The sequence below is a fragment of the Panulirus ornatus genome, chromosome 9, assembly GCF_036320965.1.
Source record: "Panulirus ornatus isolate Po-2019 chromosome 9, ASM3632096v1, whole genome shotgun sequence".
NCBI classification, from domain to species: domain Eukaryota; kingdom Metazoa; phylum Arthropoda; class Malacostraca; order Decapoda; family Palinuridae; genus Panulirus; species Panulirus ornatus.
The window spans coordinates 10438291-10456204 of record NC_092232.1 but is presented as its reverse complement, the minus strand read 5'-3'; the positions used below and the strand labels follow the sequence as shown (position 1 = coordinate 10456204).

General features: G+C 31.8%; 1 protein-coding gene across 1 annotated transcript in view; it reads left to right on the top strand.

The window, feature by feature from the left end:
* Window positions 1–17914, top strand: part of LOC139750197 (integrin alpha-PS4-like) — a 154490-nt gene that overhangs the window by 95212 nt on the left and 41364 nt on the right. Inside the window, 2 exon segments of the mRNA XM_071664621.1 lie at window positions 13483–13625; window positions 17194–17275. Coding sequence (XP_071520722.1) covers window positions 13483–13625; window positions 17194–17275 — 225 coding nt within the window.

Here is a 17914-nt window from a genome sequence, read left to right as displayed (position 1 = left end):
TTTTGTCATTTTTCTCAGAAAAATAGATTTCCTTTAAAAACTCATTATAAGAAGTATTTTTCATTCTGAATACAAATCTGGTGTTAGAATACAGTTTACTCGTCTTTATGACATTCAATTAAGCTGTTAAATAAAGTCAATTTCAAAATATTTTCTGCTCCTTTGCGTCGTATTTACTGGGTATATATCGGTAACTGAGAGCATTATGATATATTTTCCATGATTATTTCATGTATAGAAGTGTTTTCAATATCATATCTTCAATTTTAAAACAAAAAGTTTTTTGAGCTAAAAAATACCCTGAACTATTACCTTCAATTTTTGTCATTTTTCTCAGAAAAATAGATTTCCTTTAAAAACTCATTATAAGAAGTATTTTTCATTCTGAATACAAATCTGGTGTTAGAATACAGTTTACTCGTCTTTATGACATTCAATTAAGCTGTTAAATAAAGTCAATTTCAAAATATTTTCTGCTCCTTTGCGTCGTATTTACTGGGTATATATCGGTAACTGAGAGCATTATGATATATTTTCCATGATTATTTCATGTATAGAAGTGTTTCAATATCATATCTTCCATTTTAAAAGAAAAAGTTTTTAGAGCTAAAAAATACACTGAACTATTACCTTTAATTTTTGTCATTTTTCTCAGAAAAATAGATTTCCTTTAAAAACTCATTATAAGAAGTATTTTTCATTCTGAATACAAATCTGGTGTTAGAATACAGTTTACTCGTCTTTATGACATGCAATTAAGCTGTTAGATAAAGTCAATTTGAAAATATTTTCTGCTCATTTGCGTCGTATTTACTGGGTATATATCGGTAACTGAGAGCATTATGATATATTTTCCATGATTATTTCATGTATAGAAGTGTTTCAATATCATATCTTCCAATTTTAAAACAAAAAGTTTTTTGAGCAAAAAAATACCCTGAACTATTACCTTCAATTTTTGTCATTTTTCTCAGAAAAATAGATTTCCTTTAAAAACTCATTATAAGAAGTATTTTTCATTCTGAATACAAATCTGGTGTTAGAATACAGTTTACTCGTCTTTATGACATGCAATTAAGCTGTTAAATAAAGTCAATTTCAAAATATTTTCTGCTCCTTTGCGTCGTATTCACTGGGTATATATATATATCTGTAACTGAGAGCATTATGATATATTTTCCATGATTATTTTAAATATAAAAGTGTTTTCATATCTTATGTTTTAAAAATAAAAGAAAAAGTTTTTTTGAGCTAAAAAATACTCAGAACTATTACCCTCAATTTTTGTCATTTTTCTCAGGAAAATAGATTTCCTTTAAAAATTCATTATAAGAAGTATTTTTCATTCTGAATACAAATCTGGTGTTAGAATACAGTTTACTCGTCTTTATGACATGCAATTAAGCTGTTAGATAAAGTCAATTTGAAAATATTTTCTGCTCCTTTGCGTCGTATTTACTGGGTATATATCGATAACTGAGAGCATTATGATATATTTTCCGTGATTATTTCATGTATAGAAGTGTTTCAATATCATATCTTCCAATTTTAAAACAAAAAGTTTTTTGAGCAAAAAAATACCCTGAACCATTACCTTCAATTTTGTCATTTTCCTTAGAAAAATAGATTTCCTTTAAAAACTCATTATAAGAAGTATTTTTCATTCTGAATACAAATCTGGTGTTAGAATACAGTTTACTCGTCTTTATGACATGCAATTAAGCTGTTAAATAAAGTCAATTTCAAAATATTTTCTGCTCCTTTGCGTCGTATTTACTGGGTATATATCGGTAACTGAGAGCATTATGATATATTTTCCATGATTATTTCATGTATAGAAGTGTTTCAATATCATATCTTCAATTTTAAAACAAAAAGTTTTTTAAGCTAAAAAATACCCTGAACTATTACCTTCAATTTTTGTCATTTTTCTCAGAAAAATAGATTTCCTTTAAAAACTCATTATAAGAAGTATTTTTCATTCTGAATACAAATCTGGTGTTAGAATACAGTTTACTCGTCTTGATGACATTCAATTAAGCTGTTAAATAAAGTCAATTTCAAAATATTTTCTGCTCCTTTGCGTCATATTTACTGGGTATATATCGGTAACTGAGAGCATTATGATATATTTTCCATGATTATTTCATGTATAGAAGTGTTTCAATATCATATCTTCCAATTTTAAAACAAAAACTTTTTTAAGCTAAAAAATACCCTAAACTATTACCTTCAATTTTTGTCATTTTTCTCAGAAAAATAGATTTTCTTTAAAAACTCATTGTAAGAAGTATTTTTCATTCTGAATAGAAATCTGGTGTTAGAATGCAGTTTACTCGTCTTTATGACATTCAATTAAGCTGCTAAATAAAGTCAATTTCAAAATATTTTCTGCTCCTTTGCGGCGTATTTACTGGGTATATATCGGTTACTGAGAGGATTATGATATATTTTCCATGATTATTTCATGTATAGAAGTGTTTCAATATCATATCTTTCAATCTTAAAACAAAAAGTTTTTTAAGCTAAAAAATACCCTGAGCTATTACCTTCAATTTTGTCATTTTTCTCAGAAAAATAGATTTCCTTTAAAAACTCATTATAAGAAGTATTTTTCATTCTGAATACAAATCTGGTGTTAGAATACAGTTTACTCGTCTTTATGACATGCAATTAAGCTGTTAAATAAAGTCAATTTCAAAATATTTTCTGCTCCTTTGCGTCGTATTTACTGGGTATATATCGGTAACTGAGAGCATTATGATATATTTTCCATGATTATTTCATGTATAGAAGTGTTTCAATATCTTATCTTCAATTTTAAAACAAAAAGTTTTTTGAGCTAAAAAATACCCTGAACTATTACCTTCAATTTTGTCATTTTTCTCAGAAAAATAGATTTCCTTTAAAAACTCATTATAAGAAGTATTTTTCATTCTGAATACAAATCTGGTGTAAGAATACAGTTTACTAGTCTTTATGACATGCAATTAAGCTGTTAAATAAAGTCAATTTCAAAATATTTTCTGCTCCTTTGCGTCGTATTTACTGGGTATATATCGGTAACTGAGAGCATTATGATATATTTTCCATGATTATTTCATGTATAGAAGTGTTTCAATATCATATCTTCCAATTTTAAAACAAAAAGTTTTTTGAGCAAAAAAATACCCTGAACCATTACCTTCAATTTTGTCATTTTCCTCAGAAAAATAGATTTCCTTTAAAAACTCATTATAAGAAGTATTTTTCATTCTGAATACAAATCTGGTGTTAGAATACAGTTTACTCGTCTTTATGACATTCAATTAAGCTGTTAAATAAAGTCAATTTCAAAATATTTTCTGCTCCTTTGCGTCGTATTCACTGGGTATATATCAGTAACTGAGAGCATTATGATATATTTTCCATGATTATTTCATTATAGAAGTGTTTCAATATCATATCTTTCAATTTTAAAACAAAAAGTTTTTTAAGCTAAAAAATACCCTGAACTATTACCTTCAATTTTTGTCATTTTTCTCAGAAAAATAGATTTCCTTTAAAAACTCATTATAAGAAGTATTTTTCATTCTGAATACAAATCTGGTGTAAGAATACAGTTTACTAGTCTTTATGACATGCAATTAAGCTGTTAATATAAGTTAATTTGAAAATATTTTCTGCTCATTTGCGTCTTTTTTACTGGGTATATATCGGTAACTGAGAGCATTATGATATATTTTCCATGATTATTTCATGTATAGAAGTGTTTCAATATCATATCTTCCAATTTTAAAACAAAAAGTTTTTTGAGCTAAAAAATACCCTGAACTATTACCTTCAATTTTGTCATTTTCCTCAGAAAAATAGATTTCCTTTAAAAACTCATTATAAGAAGTATCTTTCATTCTGAATACAAATCTGGTGTTAGAATACAGTTTACTCGTCTTTATGACATGCAATTAAGCTGTTAAATAAAGTCAATTTCAAAATATTTTCTGCTCCTTTGCGTCGTATTTACTGGGTATATATCGGTAACTGAGAGCATTATGATATATTTTCCATGATTATTTCACGTATAGAAATGTTTCAATATCATATCTTTCAATTTTAAAACAAAAAGTTTCTTAAGCTAAAAAATACCATGAACTATTACCTTCAATTTTTGTCATTTTTCTCAGAAAAATAGATTTCCTTTAAAAACTCATTATAAGAAGAATTTTTCATTCTGAATACAAATCTGGTGTTAGAATGCAGTTTACTCGTCTTTATGACATTCAATTAAGCTGTTAAATAAAGTCAATTTCAAAATATTTTCGGCTCCTTTGCGTCGTATTCACTGGGTATATATCAGTACGTGAGAGGATTATGATATATTTTCCACGAATATTTCAAATATAAAGATGTTTGAATATCTTATATTTGAAATTTAAAACAAAAAGTTTTTAGAGCTAAAAAATATACTGAGCAATTACCTTTAATTTATTTCATTTTTCTCAGAAAAATAGATTTCCTTTAAAAACTCATTATAATAAGTATTTTTCATTCTGAATACAAATCTGGTGTAAGAATACAGTTTACTCGTCTTTATGACATGCAATTAAGCTGTTAGATAGTCAATTTGAAAATATTTTCTGCTCATTTGCGTCTTTTTTACTGGGTATATATCGGTAACTGAGAGCATTATGATATATTTTCCATGATTATTTCATGTATAGAAGTGTTTCAATATCATATCTTCCAATTTTAAAACAAAAAGTTTTTTGAGCAAAAAAATACCCTGAACCATTACCTTCAATTTTGTCATTTTCCTCAGAAAAATAGATTTCCTTTAAAAACTCATTATAAGAAGTATTTTTCATTCTGAATACAAATCTGGTGTTAGAATACAGTTTACTCGTCTTTATGACATGCAATTAAGCTGTTAAATAAAGTCAATTTCAAAATATTTTCTGCTCCTTTGCGTCGTATTCACTGGTATATATCAGTACCTGAGAGCATTATGATATATTTTCCATGATTATTTCATGTATAGAAGTGTTTCAATATCATATCTTTCAATTTTAAAACAAAAAGTTTTTTAAGCTAAAAAATACCCTGAACTATTACCTTCAATTTTTGTCATTTTTCTCAGAAAAATAGATTTCCTTTAAAAACTCATTATAAGAAGCATTTTTCATTCTGAATACAAATCTGGTGTTAGAATGCAGTTTACTCGTCTTTATGACATTCAATTAAGCTGTTAAATAAAGTCAATTTCAAAATATTTTCTGCTCCTTTGCGTCGTATTCACTGGGTATATATCAGTACCTGAGAGCATTATGATATATTTTCCATGATTATTTCAAATATAAAGGTGTTTGAATATCTTATATTTCAAATTTAAAACAAAAAGTTTTTAGAGCTAAAAAATATACTGAGCTATTACCTTTAATTTTTGTCATTTTTCTCAGAAAAATAGATTTCCTTTAAAAACTCATTATAAGAAGTATTTTTCATTCTGAATACAAATCTGGTGTTAGAATGCAGTTTACTCGTCTTTATGACATTCAATTAAGCTGTTAAATAAAGTCAATTTCAAAATATTTTCTGCTCCTTTGCGTCTTATTTACTGGGTATATATCGGTAACTGAGAGCATTATGATATATTTTCCATGATTATTTCAAATATAAAAGTGTTTGCATATCTTATATTTTAAATTTAAAAGAAAAAGTTTTTTGAGCTAAAAAATACCCTGAACTATTACCTTCAATTTTGTAATTTTTCTCAGAAAAATAGATTTCCTTTAAAAACTCATTATAAGAAGTTTTTTTTCATTCTGAATACAAATCTGGTGTTAGAATACAGTTTACTCGTCTTTATGACACGCAATTAAGCTGTTAAATAAAGTCAATTTCAAAATATTTTCTGCTCCTTTGCGTCGTATTTTCTGGGTATATATCGGTAACTGAGAGCATTATGATATGTTTTCCATGATTATTTCAAATATAAAAGTGTTTGCATATCTTATATTTCAAATTTAAAACAAAAAGTTTTTTCAGCGAAAAAAATACCCTTAACTATTACCTTCATTTTTTGTCATTTTTCTCAGAAAAATAGGTTTCCTTTAAAAACTCATTATAAGAAGTATTTTTCATTCTGAATACAAATCTGGTGTTAAAATGCAGTTTACTCGTCTTTATGACATGCAATTCAGCTGTTAAATAAAGTCAGTTTGAAAATATTTTCTGCTCCTTTGCGTCGTATTTACTGGGTATATATCGGTACCTGAGAGTATTATGATATATTTTCCATGATTATTTCATGTATAGAAGTGTTTTAATATCATATCTTCTAATTTTAAAACAAAAAGTTTTTTAGGCTAAAATATACCCTCAGAAAAATAGAATTCCTTTAAAAACTCATTATAAGAAGTATTTTTCATTCTGAATAGATTCTGGTGTTAGAATACAGTTTACTCGTCTTTATGACATTCAATTAAGGTGTTAAATGAAGTCAATTTCAAAATATTTTTTGATCCCTTGTGTCGTATTTACTGGGTATAGATCGGTAACTGAGAGCATTATGATATATTTTCCATGATTATTTTAAATATAAAAGTCTTTGCATATCTTATATCTCAAATTTAAAAGAAAAAGTTTTTTGAGCTAAAAAATACCCTGAACTATTACCTTCAATTTTGTCATTTTTCTCAGAAAAATAGATTTCCTTTAAAAACTCATTATAAGAAGTATTTTTCATTCTGAATACAAATCTGGTGTTAGAATACAGTTTACTCGTCTTTATGACATGCAATTAAGCTGTTAAATAAAGTCAATTTCAAAATATTTTCCTCTCCTTTGCGTCGTATTTACTGGGTATATATCGGTAACTGAGAGCATTATGATATATTTTCCATCATTATTTCATGTATAGAAGTGTTTCAATATCATATCTTCTAATTTTAAAACAAAAAGTTTTTTTAAGCTAAAATATACCCTGAGCTTTAATTTTTGTCATTTTTCTCAGAAAAATAGATTTCCTTTAAAAACTCATCATAAGAAGTATTTTTAATTTTGAATACAAATCTGATGTTAGAATACAGTTTACTCGTCTTTATGACATTCAGTTAAGCTGTTAATAAAAGTCAATTTCAGAATACTTTCTGCTCCTTTGCGTCGTATTTACTGGGTATATATCGGTAACTGAGAGCATTATGATATATTTTCCATAATTATTTTATGTATAGAAGTGTTTCATTATCATATCTTCCAATTTTAAAACAAAAAGTTTTTTAAACTAAAAAATACCCTCAACTGTTATCTTCAATTTTTGTCATTTTTCTCAGAAAAATAGATTTCCTTTAAAAACTGATTATAAGAAGTATTTTTCATTCTCAATACAAATCTGGTGTTAGAATACAGTTTACTCGTCTTTATGACATGCAATTAAGCTGTTAAATAAAGTCAATTTCAAAATATTTTCTGCTTCTTTGCGTCGTATTTACTGGGTATATATCGGTAACTGAGAGCATTATGATATATTTTCCATGATTATTTCATGTATAGAAGTGTTTCAATATCATATCTACCAATTTTAAAAGAAAAAGTTTTTTGAGCTAAAAAATACCCTGAACTATTACCTTCAATTTTGTCATTTTTCTCAGAAAAATAGATTTCCTTTAAAAACTCATTATAAGAAGTATTTTTCATTCTGAATACAAATCTGGTGTTAGAATGCAGTTTACTCGTCTTTATGACATTCAATTAAGCTGTTAAATAAAGTCAATTTGAAAATATTTTCTGCTCCTTTGCGTCGTTTTCACTGGGTATATATCAGTACCTGAGAGCATTATGATATATTTTCCATGATTATTTCAAATATAAAGGTGTTTGAATATCTTATATTTCAAATTTAAAAGAAAAAGTTTTTAGAGCTAAAAAATATACTGAGCTATTACCTTTAATTTTTGTCATTTTTCTCAGAAAAATAGATTTCCTTTAAAAACTCATTATAAGAAGTATTTTTCATTCTGAATACAAATCTGGTGTAAGAATACAGTTTACTCGTCTTTATGACATTCAATTAAGCTGTTAAATAAAGTCAATTTCAAAATATTTTCTGCTGCTTTGCGTCGTATTTACTGGGTATATATCGGTAACTGAGAGCATTATGATATATTTTCCATGATTATTTCATGTACAGAAGTGTTTCAATATCATATCTTTCAATTTTAAAACAAAAAGTTTTTTAAGCTAAAATATACCCTGAACTATTACCTTCAATTTTTGTCATTTTTCTCAGAAAAATAGATTTCCTATAAAAACTCATTATAAGAAGTATTTTTCATTCTTAATTCAAATATGGTGTTAGAATACAGTTTACTCTTCTTTATGACTTTCAGTTAAGCTGTTAGATATTGTCAGTTTCAAAATATGTTCTGCTCCTTTGCGTCGTATTAACTGGGTGTATATCGGTAACTGAGAACATTATGATATATTTTCCATGATTATTTCATGTATAGAAGTGTTTCAATATCATATCTTTCAATTTTAAAACAAAAAGTTTTTTGAGCTAAAAAATACCCTGAACTATTACCTTCAATTTTTGTCATTTTTCTCAGAAAAATAGATTTCCTTTAAAAACTCATTATAAGAAGTATTTTTCTTTCTCAATACAAATCTGGTGTTAGAATACAGTTTACTCGTCTTTATGACATTCAATTAAGCTGTTAAATAAAGTCAATTTCAAAATATTTTCTGCTCCTTTGTGACGTATTTAACGGGTATATATCGGTAACTGAGAGTATTATGATATGTTTTCCATGATTATTTCAAATATAAAAGTGTTTGAATATCTTATATTTGAAATTTAAAAGAAAAAGTTTTTTGAGCTAAAAAATACCCTGAGTTATTATCTTCAATTTTTGCTATTTTTCTCAGATAATAGATTTCCTTTAAAAACTCATTATAAGAAGTATTTTTCATTCTGAATACAAATCTGGTGTTAGAATACAGTTTACTCGTCTTGATGATATTGAATTAAGCTGTTAATTAAAGTCAATTTTAAAATATTTTCTGCTCCTTTGCGTCGTATTTACTGGGTATATATCGGTAACTGAGAGCATTATGATATATTTTCCATGATTATTTCATGTATAGAAGTGTTTCCATATGATATCTTTCAAATTTAAAAGAAAAAGTTTTTTAAGCTAAAAATACCCTGAGCTATTTTTCATTCTGAATAGAAATCTGGTGTTAGAATACAGTTTACTTGTCTTCTGACATTCAATTAAGTTGTTAAGTAAAGTCAATTTCAACATATTTTCTGCTCCTTTGTGTCGTATTTACTGGGTATATATCGGTAACTGAGAGCATTATGATATATTTTCCATGATTATTTCATGGATAGAAGTGTTTCAATATCATATCTTGAGTGATCGGGGCCTGACCATGCAGGAGGGTAAAAGGCATGCAAGGAATAGAGTGAATTGGAACGATGTGGTATACCAGGGTCGACATTCTGTCATTAGATTGAACCAGGGTATGTGAAGCGTCTGGGGTAAACCATGGACGGTTCTGTGGGGCCTGCATGTGGGAAGGGAGCTGTGGTTTTTGTGCATTATTACATGACAGCTAGAGACTGAGTGTGAACGAATGGGGCCTTTGTTGTCTTCCTAGCGCTACCTAGCGCACATGAGGGGGGGGAGGAGGTTGTTATTTCATTTGTGGCGGGGTGGCGATGGGAATGAATAAAGGCAGACAGTATGAATTTTGTACATGTGTATATATGTGTATGTCTGTGTGTGTATATATATGTATACGTTGAGATGTATAAGTATGTATATTTGCGTGTGTGGACGTGTATGTATATACATGTGTATGTGGGTAGGTTGGGCCATTCTTTCGTCTGTTTCGTTGCGCTACCTCGCTAACGAATAATAAATAATAATAATAATGATAATATATATATATATATATATATATATATATATATATATATATATATATATATATATATATATATATATATATATATATATATGGGAGCGGGGGCGGGAAATCCTCCCCTTTCATTTTTTAATTTTCCAGAAAAGGAACAGAGAAGGGGGCCAAGTAAGGATATCCCCTCAAAGGCTCAGTCCTCTGTTCTTAACGCTACCTTGCTAACACGGGAAATGGCGAATAGTATGAATAAAATGATATATATATATTTATTTATGTATTTATATATATATATATATATATATATATATATATATATATATATATATATATATATATATATATTTATTTATACTATTTGCCATTTCCCGCATTAGCGAGGTAGCGTTAAGAACAGAGGACTGGGCCTTTGAGGGAATATCCTCACCTGGCCCCCTTCTCTGTTCCTTTTGGAAAATTAAGAAGAAAAATGAGAGGGGAGGATTTCCAGCCCCCCGCTCCCTTCCCTTTTAGTCGCCTTCTACGACACGCAGGGAATACTTGGGAAGTATTCTTTCTCCCCTATCCCCAGGGATATATATATATATATATATATATATATATATATATATATATATATATATATATATATATATATATATATATATGCACACGTACATATTCATGCTAGCTTGCCTTCATCAATACTCGATGCCTCCCCACCCCACAGGAAACAGTATTACCAACCCCTGCATCAACATATATATATATATATATATATATATATATATATATATATATATATATATATGAATATATTTATTGAAAAGTATCAGTTTTGCGTGCGATCAAGTATATTCCTAAGAGTCCACTGGAAAATGAAGCACAATAAATTCCCAAGTGCACTTTCGTGTAATAATCACATAATCAGGGGAGACACAAGAGAGAAATGTAACAGTCAGTTGATATACAGCGAAGAGACGTAGCTAGGACGCCATTTGGTAAACATGCGATTGTCCAAGACAGAGAATGAGAGTTTATAAACTTATAATTCAACAAATTTTATCAACAATAAAGTTATCTAATTTGTATAGACCATCACTAATATTAAGATTATAATTCTTTGTGTATTTAATGATAGAAGATTCAATGATATTTCTCATGGTAATAGAGTTAGAATTGATAACTGAGGTGGCATTACTCTATTCAATACAATGATCATAGTTTTTAATGTAATTAAACAAGGCATTCGATTCTTGTCCCGTTCTTATGTTATATATATGTTGCTTAAGTCTAACAGAAATATCCTTACCAGTCTGTCCAACATAAAACTTATCACAATTTCTACATGGCACTTTATAGATGCACCCAGGAGAATTTTCTGGTGAATTCCTGATTAAGGTATTCTTTATAGTATTATTGTTGTTGAAGGCAACATTTATATTAATGGCTTTAAGCAACATGGGAAGTTCTCCCTTTTAATAATAATTTTACTTTACTTCCCATGTTGCTTAAATCCTTATAATGAACCACAACCATATAACATTGTTGGAACCACTATTCCTTCAAACATACCCATTTTTGCTCTCCGAGATAACATTCTTGCCTTCCACACATTCTTCAATGCTCCCAGAACTTTTGCCCCCTCCCCTACCCTGTGACTCACTTCCTCTTCCATGGTTCCATCTGCTGCCAAATTCACTCCCAGATATCTAAAACACTTCGCTTCCTCCAGTTTTCCTCCATTCAAACTTACCTCCCAGTTTACTTATCCCTCAATCCTACTGTACCTAAGAACCTTGCTCTTATTCACATTTACTCTCAGCTTTCCTCTTTCATACACTTTACCAAACTCAGTCACCAACTTCTGCAGTTTCTCACCCAAATCAGCCACCAGCACTGTATCATCAGCGAACAACAACTGACTCACTTCCTAAGCCCTCTCATCCACAACAGACTGCATATTTACCCTTCTCTCCCAAACTCTTGCATTTACCTCCCTAACAACCCATAAACAAATTACACAACCATGGAGACATCACGCCTCCCTGCCGCAAACTGACATTCACTGGGAACCAATCATTTTCCTCTCTTCCTAGTCGTACACATGCCTTACATCTTCGATAAAAACTTTTCACTGCTTCAAGCAACTTACCTCTCACACCATATACTCTCACATACATTCTTCAAAGCAAACACCTGATCCACACATCCTCTACCACTTCTGAAACCACACAGCTCTTCCCCAATCTGATGCTCTGTACATGCCTTCACCCTCTCAATCAATACCCTCCCATATAATTTCCCAGGAATACTCAGCAAACTTATACCTCTGTAATTTGAACATTCACCTTTATCCCCGTTGCCTTTGTACAGTGGCACTATGCATGCATTCCGCCAATCCTCAGGCACTTCACCATGAACCATACATACTCTGGATATCCTCACCAACCAGTCAAAAACTCAGTCACCCCCTTTTTTAGTAAAATTTCACTGCAATACCATCCAAACTCGCCGCCTTGCCAGCTTCATCTTCCTTAAAGCAGCTTTCACTACCTCTTCTCTGATTACCAACCCATTTTCCCTGACCCTCTCACTTTGCACACCACCTCCACCAAAGCACCCTATATCTGCCACTCTATAATCAAACACGTTCAACAAACCTTCAAAATACTCACTCCATCTTCTCACTTCCCCACTACTTGTTATTACCTCCCCATTGACCCCCTTCAGCGATGTTTCCATTTGTTGTCTTGTCTTGCGCACTTTATTTACCTCCTTCCAAAACATCTTTTTATTTTCCCTAAAATCTAACGTTACTCTCTCACCCCGACTCTTGTTTGCCCTCTTTTTCACCTCCTGCACCTTTCTCTTGACCTCTTGTCTCTTTCTTTTATACATATCCCAGTCATTTGCACTACTTCCATGCAAGTATTGTCCAAACGCCTCTCCTTTCTCTTTCACTAACAATCTTACTTCATCCCACCTCTCACTACCCTTTGTAAGCTTCCCACCTTTCTCATGCCACATGCATCTTTTGCGCAAGCCATCACAGCTTCCCTAAAAACATTCCATTCCTCCCCCACTCCCCTCACTTCATTTTCTCTCACCTTTTGCCATTCTACACTCAACCTCTCCTTAAACTTTCTCACACAAGTCTCCTTTCTAAGCTCACGTACACTCACCACTCTATTCTCCCCAACATTTGAATTTATGTATGTTATAAAGGAGCTGGATGTGATTCTCCCTCAGACAAGGAAAGAAATATTAGTAAAAAAAAAAAAAGGGACAGTTCCTCTGCTTACTTCTTACTAATGCTTGAAGTAAGGTAATTATCCATTTTTTCTTGGCTTTTCTTGCACTGAAGTCGCATACTATGGCCATTTGTAAGATCTGAGGTTCTTGCATCCAATTTTTTATTACTGCTTTTTCATATGCTGTCCTTTTTCGTTTTCTGTGTAATATAAAGTTATGTTTTTCATGAATGCATTTTTCCTATTAGAATTGTAATAGGTATCATTATCTTTATGAGTAGATTTAGTGAAGTCAGTGGAGATATCCCGTTGAATTCTATGTAATTTAAGTTTTCATTTTCAGATGTCAAAGGTAATATAACTCTTGACTATGGATTTCCATCTGCACGGGCATATTTCACCGACACAAATACCCATTTCCGAGCATTTAATGATATTGTCACTATCAATCAGACCAGACGCACACCTTATAGTGTCACAGTCCAGGTAAGTTTGATTACAGTGTTTTCAGAAAATATTGTCCACTGCCCATATATTTTCAAGGGTGATACATTGCTAAGGTTTATTGTAGGTACAAGCCTAAAATGCATACATTTGCTAAGGTTTATTGTAGGTACAAGCCTAAAATGCATACATTTGCTAAGGTTTATTGTAGGTACAAGCCTAAAATGCATACATTTGCTAAGGTTTATTGTAGGTACAAACCTAGAATGCTTTCTGGTTGAAATCATCGTACATCTGTTTCTAATGTTGTGAGCACCAGCAACCAGCTTCAGTGCGCCACAGGCTATCGTGAGGGAGAAATGTACTGTAAGACTCATGCACACATGCCATTAATTTTTCATTGGTTAGTTGTTATTAATCATTTTACTGTGAGTTACATGTACTTAGATGCATCACATAGAATGTTCCCAAATCAGTATGTTTGAACACGTAAGAGCTCACCTGTTGCTTGAACACGTAAGAGCTGATCTATTGTTTGAACACATTGTTGAATGGGTGTTGACAGACTCCAATATAACCCCTGCCAGTGTTACCTGAGGGAACACACTAGCCAGTCTTGTCACGCTGTTCATTAGTGTGTCATAAGACCATAGTCCAGAGTAGTATAGATATACGTACTTACTTTTTCTTCATAAAACTGTGAAGGTCGCCTGATCTTCATTGAGTACCACTAAACGAAGAAAGACCCTACATCCTTCTTATCAAGGAATAGAGTGAATTGGAACAATGTGGTATACCGGGGTTAGTGTGCTGTCATTGGACTGAACCAGGGCATGTGAAACATCTGGGGTAAAACATGGAAAGGTCTGTGGGGCCTGGATGTGGAAAGGGAGCTGTGGTTTCGGTGCATAGCATATGACAGCGAGAGACTGAGTGTAAATGAATGTGGCCTTTTTTGTCTGTTTTCCTGGCACTATCTCTGAAGCAGGGGGCAGCGATACTGTCCTTGTAGGGTGAGGTGGCACCAGGAATGGATTGAAGGCAAGTATGAATATGTATATGGGTATATATTAGACAGGCAAATATTGCCTCATGTATCCCTGGGATTTTCTGAATGTTAGACCATTAATGGTTTAAGCTTGATGTTACCAATGATGTTGCTCCAAACAAGCAGCATAAGGTGATCCTTAGCAACTTTTTGAATCCGAGCATTGTCTGTTTTAGGAAATGATCATTCTTGAAGACATTTTCTTCCAAAATAATCTGGTCTCATCCATTATAAAAATTTATGTAGAGAATAACTGCCTTCCTCAACAATGGTCTTAAGGGTTCCCAGCAAATATTCAGGAGCAATGACATCAGTAGAACAGCCTCAACAGTCATCCTGATGTTATGGTAATTGTGGCATTTCTTAAATTTTGCAAACCAACCAGGATATGCTTGAAATGTCTTTTCTGGTTGGTCATCATATACACTCTAGGCCTGTACTTGTAGAACAAGCATGCTGAAAGGAACATTTTCATGAGTTTGGTGTTCAAGCCATGTCCTCAACATTCATCCCATTCTCTCCTTGATCTTCTCTGCACTATCATAAATACTCTGTTAAAAAAGTAAAATCACCGAGTCCAGGGACACACTTGGTATCAGCTGTTTGTTCACCTCTCTTTTAACATTTGAGCACATTCATTTAAAGCTTCTAAGCTCCACCATTACCAGGAAAACATAAAAAACATTTTGTTGTCTTGATGGAAGGGACAAAACAGTTTATTGAGTATAGAGTGATTTTTAATGAGAATTTTTTGAAATGAGTTTTATATGCCATAAAATATGGTGCTTTATTACCTTAATTTGTTGTTCTATTACCCTCAAAAACTTGGGTTGGCCTATACATGAGGCATATCATAAATTAATGATTTCTTGGCCAAAAATCAACGGTTGACCTATACACGAGGTAGACTTATAGACGAGTATATGCAGTAAGTGTAAGTCAAGAGGTCCCTGTAATAGTTTTAGTTCCTGTCCTGCAGAAATAAGACAAAGTTTGTCACATATATTTTCCCCCTGTCCTTAGAGAATGTTTAAAGGTCTTTGTGTAAGGATGAGATAAGTTTTTAGAGGCAAGATCCATAACACTCCCAAGAAGATCTAACTTTGCTGAATGCTGTATAAGAGAGGAAAAGTTTTACAAAATTAGCACATTTGCGGGATCTATTAATAGGGTTTCTGAATAATAAGCAAAAAAGGAAGAGACTTCACTCGGCAGATAGATATATACATATTACACCTGACTTGGCCAACTCCTAAGAAACCTGATAAAGGTGAACAGTGAAAATTCATCCATCTTTTGTCTGTTAGACCACTCTCAAGGTCTAAAACAGCTGGAGTAATCTTATTCAGAAAAAAGTAAACTCAGGATATGGTCTGGATTTGGGGATTGAGTGTACACACTCAGCTCCTGGAACATATCAAACTTCTTAAGAATATTGTCTAAGCAAAAATGACATACTAGAAGCCAAAAAAGAGCAACTATCTTTTCTTTTTTAGTAAGTTTGGTGGATTATGAAACATAATCAAAAAGAGCTAAGATGACAGAGTTTGGATGACATACTAGGATCATTTCTCTGTCTCACTCTCTCTTTTTTAGTGCTATGACCAGAGCACCTCACTGGGGTCTGTTTATTTATGAAACTCTCCCTCTCTCTCTCTCTCAGCAGGCTGTAAATGTATAGTTCATACATGTCATTTAGTTATTATTAGTTGTCAGGCATTGCTAACACCTCTTGTCTGAGATTACACTGCAAGTGAAAAATCACCTTTAGCATGTCTGTATCATCTTTAGCTGATGTAACAAAGCACAGTCTCATCAAAGTACTTCTCCCTGAAAAGTCATCCATCTTATCCTTGATGTTGGGTTAACCCGTGAAATGAGGTTCTGAATAACACCAGTACCTTTCCTTAGAAAGAGATCCTAGGATGATTATAAATGAATGAATAATGTGAGGAGAATGAAGATTAAGCTCCTTTTCCAAGCTGGAATGGTATTAAAGACAGTTCTTGCAGAAAGGCCTTTGATTTGACTTGCCAGGATCAGGAAGAGGTCATAGATGTGACATTAGAATCTTAGCATCTTTCTGTTTATAGCTGATTGGCTTACTGCTGTTGATTGATATTCAGGTTATTATCTATTCATTGTGAGAGAGAAACGTATTTAAGCATAAAAATTGCAGTGACATATGTTAATCTGGAGTGATACTTCAAAGGAAATTTATTTATTGTACATTCTGTGATATGTTGTATTGATATGATAGTTTTACTGCCAAAATGATGTTTTGCTTCTCCTGCCATCTAAATGAGCTCCCGCATATTCATATCTGTTCTCAGTAAGTGTATTTCTGATGTTTCTATCCATGTCTGGTTATTCCATTTGACCACACTTCTCCAAAAGCATATTTCCTTTTTTGAGTATGACATTTCCACATTCAGAGTAAAGTTATGCTTACAGAATCTCCTTAAACACATGAATTATCATACATGACATGAAAAATGGAAGATTCCATTCCATGAGTAGCTAGCATCCTTGTTATTTTGACGTCATTCCATTTGTTCTCAGGAGGACAAAGTGGATGCACGTCAACCCTTACTGCTGAAGCTGGAGTATGAGCTCTCTGAGGTACCTGATGTACCAGTAATTTGTAAGTATTTAAAAAGAGTTAAAGGATATTGTTTAGTTTGATGTGTAAATATGTAGTATGGTTTGTTAATCCTTAAACTGCAGCCAGCAACAGGTATTGTGTTCATAGAAAACCATGGCCAATAATAGTTGATGTGCTAATTTTTCTTGCTTCTGTTGAGATATCCAGCCTGTAAAGGTCTCTTCCATTGCTAAAAAGGCATGGGAAAAAAATTCTACATTCCTCATTACCTCCAAAAGCTATCATCATAAGTTCACATCTGTATACCTGATGGTTGTGCACGCACAGTAATCCCAAGGAAAACATATAGTCTGTTGAATGCTTCAAGTTATAAGGAGGAACATGTATAATATGCATCATTTGGTGTGGAAAGTGAAGAATAATTCATGAGAAATCATGTCTGAAGTGGAGGGAGGAAAGAGAAGACTGAATTGGAGTTGGAAGGACAGAGTGAAAGACATTAAGTGTTCTGGGCATGAACATGCAGGAAGGTGTGAAGCATGCAAGGGATATTCTGAATTGGAGTGGTGATATACTATTTGTGATGTGCTGTCAGTAGGCTGAACTAGGGCATGTGATGCAGTCAAGGAAACCACAGATAGGTATATAGGGTCTGGTTGTGAATAGGGGGTTCTGGTT